Genomic DNA, 9,623 nt, shown 5'->3' with positions numbered 1-9,623 from the left:
CTTCTCACACCCGAGATTGGACTAATATAGTTGCCCCCAGTCTCGGGTCTGAGCCCCACAGACCAACCAATAAAATCAAAGGGCGCGTGAAGTGCCGCCCTCTGTCCCTTTCACCAGTGACACGACGAGCTAGCGAAGAGGTGTGGTTGACTGATCTCAGAGTGCACCAATCAGACCGACACCAATCACTGCCCGGAATGTGTGCGCGTGTGGCCGGGTGACAGAGGCGGAGAATGGGCGGCTATCACCAAGGCACTCGTTGAAGACTGTCCAATTACAGGGGAAGTTGAGCTGAGTGACGGGCGGGCCGCGCAATGGGCGACGCGGAGGCGGAGCCGTGGGGGCGGGTTCCCCGGCCCGCTGTCTGCGGCCGGCGGGCAGGCTACTCCTGTCCTGAGTGGAGGCGGCGGAGCTGGAGCCAGGGGAGGGGGCAGCGGCTGTCTGACGGACCGCGGTGGCACCCGCAGCTCCTCACTGGTGAGGGCACCGAGCCAGGACTCCGGGGTCCTGGGAGCGGGGGTGTTGCGAAGCCAGGGGTTCTGGTGTAGGGGGTGAGGGAGATTGAAGGGAGCTGGGATACTGAGGGCCCATCATTTCTTCTGCCGTGGTGGTGCGGGGACTGGGGTTTGCAAGGTGCTCGATGTCTGCGACCCTCTAAGGGGGGCAGTCAGCGTTTAAGCTGGGGGGAGGGTCGGGCAGGGTCGGATTGGGTTCCGTGGGCGGAGGCGTTTCTGGGCCAGCTCAGCCTGTCAGTGCTGGTGACATCACCGACCACCCTCCCCCGCCCGAGCCCCCTCCCCTCCCCTCCCCTCCTCTCGGCTTCTCTTCTCTCCTCGCCGCGCCTTTTGTCCCGGGCAGAGCTCCGCTCTGCCCCGCCCCTCCCCGCCCATCTGCGAGGGAGGAGACTCCGGGTCAGTGACTTCATTGAGTAGGTTCTTGGGGATTGGGGTCGGATCCTCCCCGCAGAGAGAGGCGAGAGGAACTCACTGCCTCTCAGCCCCTCACAATCACACCTGGCACAGGTACACACTGCCACTCACAGGCACACGCTTCCACTGCCAGCCTTACTTCACACTGCTGTACAGCCATTCAGACAGTGTTGCACCTGAGAGCAGGTGGCCGCTGGACCCTATTCCTTCATTCCCCACACCTGGAGATCAGGTCTAGCTCCTGCCGCACCGGACAGGCCTTGCTGGGCTAGTGCCTCTGAGAACCTGTGGAGGTGGCTTCCTGAGCTGCAGCTTTGCAAGCAGGCTCCGGTGGAGCGATCAGAGGTGAGGGGCTGGGCTGGGCATGTTTAAGCGCACAGTGCTCTCCTGCCCATCCCCAGCAGCACCCCCACTACAGGCCCGAGGAGCTTTCCGGAGCTTCCCACACTTCTGGGGAGAAGACTTCTTAGCCAGCTTGATGTTTAAAATTCAGCTGGAGCCCTTAAAACTTCGAGCGTGGACGCTGAATGGGTTTGTAAAGTTCCGGTAAGTCCCTCTGGAGAAGGGCACTCATATCCCTACCACATCAAATTCTCCACATCATCCCCCTTCATCGCCCCCCATCATCCTCACCTCATCTGCATTACATGTAAGGACCCTCATACCTCACTCACCCTTACATTTGAATGAACTGTACCCCATATCATTCACTTCCTATGCTAAACCCTTCAGGCATCCATTCATTTTCCACAAGTATCTCTTCCAACATTTCAATTCTCTTCATCTCTCTCTTTCAACCCATGGGTAACCCATTTTCCACCTCAGCCATTTCTATCTGTCATGCCTTGTCCCCTTTCACCAGTACATTTTCTGTGTCAACCATCTCCCCTCCCTATACACTCCTTCTTGCTATTTCTCATTTTTATTCCTGCCTCTACATTAACATCCTCTTCATTCTTCTCCATCAAAGGCAGTGCCATGCCATGGGGCTCCTTTGTCATTCCAACACGTGGCTTGTGGGTTTGGGGAGGGAGGGAAAGAGGGAGGAAAGGAGGAGGAAAAAGGCAATTCCTGAAAGAGCTTGCCCTGTGTCTGTGGAGGCAAGAGAATTATAGGTCTAGAACGGTTATCGGGTGAGTGCCAGGAAGGAGGCTGGCCTGATGAAGAAGTAATACAGGGACGGCAAGAGGAAGGTGAGAGCACTGGCAAGCCATTCCACCTGCCCTCTGCCTAGAAGCTGCTCTGGTTTTCTGGGGGCATCCTCTTGGTATACTAGGGTTCCTTCCCAGTTTTGGGGTGGGCGGAGAAGGCGTGGGCTGAGGCAGAGATGGCAGACCACCCCCAGTTCCCTCTCTCTCAGACGGCTTTTACCATTGCTTCCGAAAATGGCTGCCCACCCCCAGATGCTCTTCTCTCACTCTTCCAACCCCAGCTTCCCCCACCAGGCGTGACATGCTGGTAGGGGGAGAAGGGGGAGTACCCGCCTTTATGGAGCCTTCTCTTCGTCACAGTGAGGTGACTCCCAGAGCCATGAGTCAACTCAGCCACCTGCAACAGGCCCTGTGGGGGTAGGAGCTAGGGCCATTGTCCCCACTTTCCTTGGTCCCTTACCCACTACGCCCCTCACTCCTGTCAGGAAGCCCTGTAGAGCTCACTGAAGCAGTGAGAGGCAGAAAAACAGGCTTCAGCCGTGGCTGCTAGCCCAGGACATTGTTAGAAAGACTGGTTTTCTGGGCTTTGGTAGGGGTTGGCCAAGCCTCTGAAGGGCTAGAGAATGGCTTATGGCCATCTCCCCAAATAGCCCAACTACAGGAAAGTCCCCTTCCCTTCATCTCCACCACCGAGACAGTGGTGGAGGGAAATTAGAGTGAAAGAATTAAGAGCCCTGTGTTTCTCCCTCAAAAAACAAATGCCTCAGTGTCTGGCTTAGAAGGGACTATCAGAGGAGTGTGGACCTGGCCCTGGGCCAGATCCTGAACCACAGGCAGGTGAGGAGGGACTGGTAGGGAACATATTGAGGAAATGGTGATTAGTGTCTAATTGTTCTAACAACTAAGGTTTAAAAAGGCCCTTCCCTTAGGTTGTTTTTGTTCACTAACACTAGTGCTTAGGTGGCACAGACATGTCTTCATACACATTTTGTGTGCAGACACTGGGAAATGAGTAAAGGGGAATGTTGTCCTGGTTGGAGGAAGGACAGTGTCATCCCCCGCCCCCCCCCCCCAATAAGGGAGCTAGAAACAGCAGTTTCCAAAGGCTGTGTGAGTCATTCCCTCATCTGTCACACGTGAGGCTTAGCATAGTCTGGGAAGCAGGCACAGAGAGGCCTGGGGTCTTCAATAGTAGAGAGGACTCCGGGCACTACACCCTGACTCAGCCTGGCTGGTTAGGACAACTGGTTAAAGACCCGGGACTGTCCTAGTCCTGGGCCACTGCCCCCGCTGCCCTTAGCCTGGGCACCATGCCTGAGACATGGCGTAAAAGCCACGATGCTCAGGTGACCTCACTCAGTACACTGATCCTGGCCAGCTTCTGTGTGTGGGCCTGTCAGTCCATGGTGCCACCTCACACAGCAGGGCCTCTCAGGGGTCCTCACTGGCCCAAGGACCTGGGCTTTAGCCGAGCCCCTAGAAGGCCACAGCTCCCAGCTTCCTGCTGGGAAAATCTAGGAGCTGAGAAAAGAATCACAGAATCCTAGAATGTCAGAGCTGGAAGAGATCATCTAGTCCAAGCATTTCATTTTACTGATGGGAAGACAGAGGCCTACAGAACAGGCATGACCTGCTGAAAGTCACACAGTGAGTCATTTAGGGATTGCAGGATCATCAGGAGCAGGGCTGGGTCAAGAAGGAATAGGGGCTTCAAGAACTGGCCCTGGGTTTCTTTCAGAAACAAGGAGACAAGTGCCGGCCCAGTGGCTGTGATGGGAAAGGATTATTACAAGATTCTTGGGATCCCATCGGGAGCCAACGAGGATGAGATCAAGAAAGCCTATCGGAAGATGGCCTTGAAGTACCACCCAGACAAGAACAAAGAACCCAATGCTGAGGAGAAGTTTAAGGAGATTGCAGAGGCCTATGATGTGCTGAGTGACCCTAAGAAACGGGGCCTGTATGACCAGTACGGGGAGGAAGGTAAGAGAGCAGTGCTCCAGCCTGACACTGGCCCCCTGTCCATGTCTGGGGTGCTGGGTGACCCAGTTCTCTGTATCAGGGAATGGATGCTGAGGAGGGAGTGAGGGAGGCAAGTGTTCTCAACACTGACACCCAGAGGAGAGCAGAGACCACCGCTCCCCAGCCTCAGCATACAACGTTCTCCCTGTCTCTCTCTGCCCCTGTCCCTCCTCAAACTTAGGCCTTAGAGACAACTGAAGTCAGAACCAGCGGCTTTCCCCCTCCCTATTTTCCCTCTCAGCCTTATTAGTCCTGCCTGAAGTCCCCGCTGCTTCATTGGCTGCTAGGGAAGGTTAGGGAAAAGGAGTGTGTGCCTTGGCTCTCTGAGGACACAGCATTTACATTCATCAGCATAAAAGTTTGGCCTTTAAGCAGCCTGGGGAATTAACCACTAGAGCGCTGATACAGAGAGAGGATTCTCCCCTTCCCTGCCACTTCAGGCCAGCGGGACAGAGAGGGAGATTTGCCTCCCTGAGGAAGTGGCAGGGATCCAAGGATGGAAGGGGAACTGCTGCTGGCATCTTGCCCCCTCCCTGACGTAGCTGGTGGCCAGGCACAGGGTGGCAGGAAAGGCCCAAATAAAGCCTCTGAGAGGGCGGCCCCTCCCAGTACATCCCACAGGCATGATGTAGCTGCTAATTCTGGGCCTGCCCCTCAGGGCCGCCTGCCACCCGCCAGCCACAGGCACCTGTCAGGCTATATTAAGAGACATTGTCACAGCTGAGGACTCTCCTTCCTAAGAGGAACTGCCCTTCTTGCCCAACAGCAACTACCTTTCTTCCACATTCTCCTCCTCCTTCTCCCCACTCTAGCCTCAAAATTATCTGGGCTAATGATATATGTATGTACCTGCTACAGAGTAGACAGGTGCTCAAAAGAATGTTCTTTTTCCTCTCTCCTCCTTGCTGTGTGTCCCATGCCCCTATCCTCTGCACATCCCAGTCCTCCCAACCCCCTCTTCTTATTCTCCATGGCATTAGTTCCTTCAGGTTTTCCCTGCTCACCTACTAGACTTGCCAACTCCCAGGTTCACAGGCATCTGCTGGAATCCCCAGTATTTTCTCAGCTAAGAAATTTGTCTCTCTGGGATGGAGGAGTGGGAACCGTAGGGGTGGGAAGAGGGAAGCAGTGCGGACACCATGCCCCCATGTGACCTGTCTAGGAATTGCAGTCTTTTCTCCAGTTGGCCCCACCTTTGTTAGCTGGAGAGCTACCCAGAAACTTCACCCCTCCTGCATGACCAAGCCCAAGTGAAGGGCAAAGCTCAGCCCCTAAGCCCAAACATTGGGTCCTAAGGTCAATCTATATCCCAGGAGGTCTCCTAAGAATACAGCACAACCTCAAGGAGAAACCCAGGTCCTGGGGAAGGAGAAGCAGCCTTGAAAATGTAGGTTATATTTCTGTCTGCCCTGCCCCCTCCCCAATAGCCAGCCAAAAGACTTGTACACATAGACGTTGTGCACAACCCTGGCTGGGGACAAGTTGTTCCAAGCTTGAGAAAGGGGGTGGTGGTGAGATGACAAGAATGCCTACAGAGGAAGTACCCCCTCCTGCTGTTATCAGTCCAGCCTCTCTCACTGAGCTCTGCCAAGCTTCTTGAACTCACCTGACAATCAGACCCTCAATAAAAGAAGTCTGAGTCAGAGGAGGGATGAAGAGGCAGCTGCCACAAGTCTCTGAACTGCCTGCCGCTTGGCCTTTCTAATGAAACCCAAATCTGTCCTTGCAGTCCCAGGAAATAAGAGGCTAATTTAATTTAGGCTTGGACTTCCATAGCCAATTGAAATTCTAGATAAAAAGCCTCAAAGAAAAGAGTCCCTTCCTGTAGCCTGGGCCCCACCCCAGAGTCTATGTATTCTAGATAATATCTCAGTGTTCCTCCCTCACTCCTCCCCACACCCCCTCCCACCACCCCCATCACCACCACTACCGTCTCCCTATGAAGGTTGCCCCCAGGAATCTGAGCTCCAGAGAGTAGCCAAGGCCATTACCTGCAGTGGGCCCACTCATTCATGCATTTTGGTTGCTTCGACATTAGGTATGGGGTATAGGACTTGGTGTTAAGTCCAAGAAGCTCTGTTCCCATTGTGGTCTATGTCTGTCGGGTATGTGAATGGCACCCCTGGAGTTGTACAATATGAGCTCTGAGTGTGGAAACAAAGCACTTGAAGACTTTTTCTAGTGAAATAGCTCCTCATCTCTAAGCTAATGAGCTTTCCTGCCTTTTGGGGCCCTCCTGATTTCCCATTTGGGTAGAAGTCAGAGAAAAAGCAAACTATGATAGAAGCAGAATGAAAGCAGGCTTCCTCCTGAACTCTATCCCCACCTTATTCGGGATAGGTCACTTACTAGCTTTCTGTGTAGTCAAATCCTATCCAATTGCCTCTTGCTCTGTGTGTCTTTAGAGATAAAGATTTGAGAGTCAAGGGTGACTGTAGTGTGATCCCAGGCCAGCCACTCAAGGCTTTGTGAGACATCTTTGGGTCATGGGTGCATGGAAGAGATTACAGGACTACAAGTCCTGTTCTCCAAGTCTTCTACTTAGTTCTTCTATCTGTTGTAACTGAGCCTCTCAAACCTCATGATGTGTTTTATTATTAAATATATAATTAAGAATAGAAATTAATCTTGTCAGAGGTTTTTCTACTCTATTAGGCCAGCCCTCTCTGAGAGAGGTAGCTTCTTTCTCTAGGCCCATGAACTGGGAGCTAGAGAGCAGGGGGTGGAGATTGGGGTAGGGCCAGGACCAGCCACACTGTCCTAACTTCTCCTCCCTCCAGGCCTGAAGACCGGCGGTGGTTCATCAGGTGGCTCCAGTGGCTCCTTTCACTACACCTTTCACGGGGACCCCCATGCCACCTTTGCCTCCTTCTTTGGTGGCTCCAACCCCTTCGATATCTTCTTCGCCAGCAGTCGTTCCACTAGACCCTTCAGTGGCTTTGACCCAGATGACATGGATGTGGATGAAGATGAGGATCCATTTGGCGCCTTTGGCCGCTTTGGCTTCAATGGGCTAAGTAGGGGCCCAAGGCGAGCCCCTGAACCACTATACCCTCGGCGCAAGGTGCAGGATCCACCTGTGGTGCATGAGCTACGGGTGTCCCTAGAGGAGATCTACCATGGCTCCACCAAGCGCATGAAGATCACAAGGCGGCGCCTCAACCCTGATGGGCGAACTGTGCGCACCGAGGACAAGATCCTGCACATTGTCATTAAGCGTGGCTGGAAGGAAGGCACCAAGATCACCTTCCCCAAAGAGGGTGACGCCACACCTGACAACATCCCTGCTGACATCGTCTTTGTGCTCAAAGACAAGCCCCATGCACACTTCCGTCGAGATGGCACCAATGTGCTCTACAGTGCCCTGATCAGCCTCAAGGAGGTAGGGCCTGGGTCAGGTTGTGTGTGTATGTGTTAGGGGTGAGGGAGAGTAATGGGGACATTCTTTCCTCACTTCAGTCTTTTCCTCCCTTCCCACCCAACCCCCCTTTTCCTCACTCTCTACCTCATTTTCCCCAGGCGCTGTGTGGCTGCACTGTGAACATTCCCACTATTGATGGCCGGGTGATCCCATTACCCTGCAATGACGTCATCAAGCCAGGCACCGTGAAGAGACTCCGTGGGGAGGGCCTGCCCTTCCCCAAGGTGCCCACCCAGCGAGGAGACCTCATTGTCGAGTTCAAAGTTCGCTTCCCAGACAGATTAACACCACAGACACGACAGATCCTTAAGCAGCACCTACCCTGTTCCTAGGCTCTGCCCCAGGCAGCCCAGAGTCTACCACAGCAATACCCCCTACACTCACCCACTCAACGTGCACCCAGCTTGATGTCCACTGGACACTGGCAACTTTTTCTAAAATGCAAAAAAAAAAAAAAAAAAAAAAAGCCACTGGATTTCAGGAAAATATTCCTGTCCCTGACCCCTTTCAGAGCTGGGCTGCCTTGGGGAAGTGGGTGGGAGGTGGGGAGAGCTAGCCCAGGCCAGGGGTCAATTTTCATGTCACTAGCTTCGAATCCAGTTCCCACTCCAGTGGCTGGAGAGTGACCTGAGTGCTACTTGAAGATACAGATATTCCTTGTCCATGCCTGTAAATAGCATGTCCTCTTACCCCTCTCGGCTTTGCTAATACCTCTCCTCTCCCTTCTCTTCAGCTGCCTCCCAGCGGTGGAGGAAGAAGATAGAAAGGACATTGCTTTCCCGCCCCAGCCCCACCCCTAGGTCCGCAGTGTCTAAGGTTAATGCACACATATTCACGCACACGAAGCACTCACCTAGAGCTATCTGTGCCTCTCCAGAGTTGAGATAGGAAGGGAAGGTCTGTAGCCCATGAACCGGGCCATTGAGCACGAGACACTTTTAATTAGGGGCAGGAAGGTGAATGGGGGCCTTGGAAGCCTCCCTGAGAGCGCCCCCTCCCCCCCCAGGTCCCATAGAGCTGAAAGCTCTGTCCTCCCTGCTGCTCTCAGGAGGGGGGGGGGGGGGGGGGGAGGGAACACCTGCTGTATTAAGGCTAAGCGGTAGGGGGCAGGGTCCACCCCCCAGCCTTCATCAGGAAGGAAAAGGGCTTTGGGATCAGGTGACAGCTATTCCCCACCAAGAGATTCAGGGTCACAGGTTTCTCCCCACACCTCTGAACTCAGGGCCTAGCTACCCTCAAACTTCCAAATCCCATTTTTGTGATATGTGAAGCTACTTATTTCTTACCCTTCATGGAGACTGCGTGGGGAATTTCCAGCCCTTTAATACCTGTGTGACCCCACCCCACTCCCACAGTTGTATAAAAGTCAAATAGTGAAGGAGCTAGGGGAAGACTGCTTCAGCCAGGTCCTGGGGTGGGGTCTTTAGGTTTTCTCACTTTGACAAGCCCCTGAATGTTTTTATAGTAGTTTTTTTGTATTTTTTTGTAATGACAGTATTATGGAAAAAAAAATAAAGTATTTTAAAAATAAGGCATCTGAGCAAAAGCAATGAACCTGGGATGGGGGCAGGTGTGAAGTGGCATTCAACTTCCCTCCAGGGCCCTGGTCACCTCTGAGAACTCCGGGCATTCCTTCAATATAAGGTGAGGCAGACTCCTTCCTTCCTCTAAGCCTAGGCTCATAGGATTTCTAAAAAATATACCCCAAACACAGCAGAGACAGAATATACCACTCAGCCATTAGAAGAAACAAATCTAGAAAGAATAAATAATCCTTTGTTGTGAGAAACAGAGACTATCCTCTTTGAAGGATATGCTAGCATGAGAACGAATAGATTTTCTCTACATAGACTGGAATTTTCCTTTGAGAAAAATTGTCCTCCTAGGAGGGGATGGAGGAGGACTTTCTGGTTAACTAGAAGACAAGAGCCGGGGGCAATGGAAACAGTGAGTGGCTTGAGGTACCTGGCATCTTTGGCCCATGCTGACAGGGCCTGGCTGGGGATGCAGGCTCCCTGAAAGGCAGGAGCATGGTTGCTGATCCTTAAATCTTGCAACTTTCTGGGGATGTCTGTCCTTGTCTCTGAAATACCTCTCCCT

At 53.2% G+C, this 9,623-nt stretch overlaps 1 protein-coding gene across 4 annotated transcripts; it reads left to right on the top strand.

Annotated features, from left to right (window-relative positions):
- The first annotated feature begins 299 nt into the window (after positions 1–299).
- Positions 300–9,054, top strand: DNAJB5 (DnaJ heat shock protein family (Hsp40) member B5). 4 transcript variants are annotated; one of them, XM_029920407.1, is made up of 5 exons: positions 300–477; positions 1,334–1,475; positions 3,819–4,063; positions 6,883–7,484; positions 7,622–9,054. In XM_029920407.1, the coding sequence occupies exons 1-5, from the start codon at positions 315–317 to the stop codon at positions 7,853–7,855; spliced, it is 1,386 nt and encodes a 461-aa protein (XP_029776267.1). In that variant the 5' UTR covers positions 300–314; the 3' UTR covers positions 7,856–9,054. The 4 variants fall into 4 exon arrangements, with proteins under 4 accessions (XP_029776267.1, XP_029776266.1, XP_029776268.1 ...); XM_029920406.1 differs by having other exon boundaries at positions 1,331–1,475; XM_029920408.1 differs by lacking the exon at positions 1,334–1,475 and having other exon boundaries at positions 389–477.
- Positions 9,055–9,623: the final 569 nt, after the last annotated feature.

The sequence above is a fragment of the Suricata suricatta genome, chromosome 13 (genome assembly GCF_006229205.1).
Source record: "Suricata suricatta isolate VVHF042 chromosome 13, meerkat_22Aug2017_6uvM2_HiC, whole genome shotgun sequence".
Classification (NCBI taxonomy): domain Eukaryota; kingdom Metazoa; phylum Chordata; class Mammalia; order Carnivora; family Herpestidae; genus Suricata; species Suricata suricatta.
This window is presented reverse-complemented; position numbering and strand designations above follow the sequence as displayed.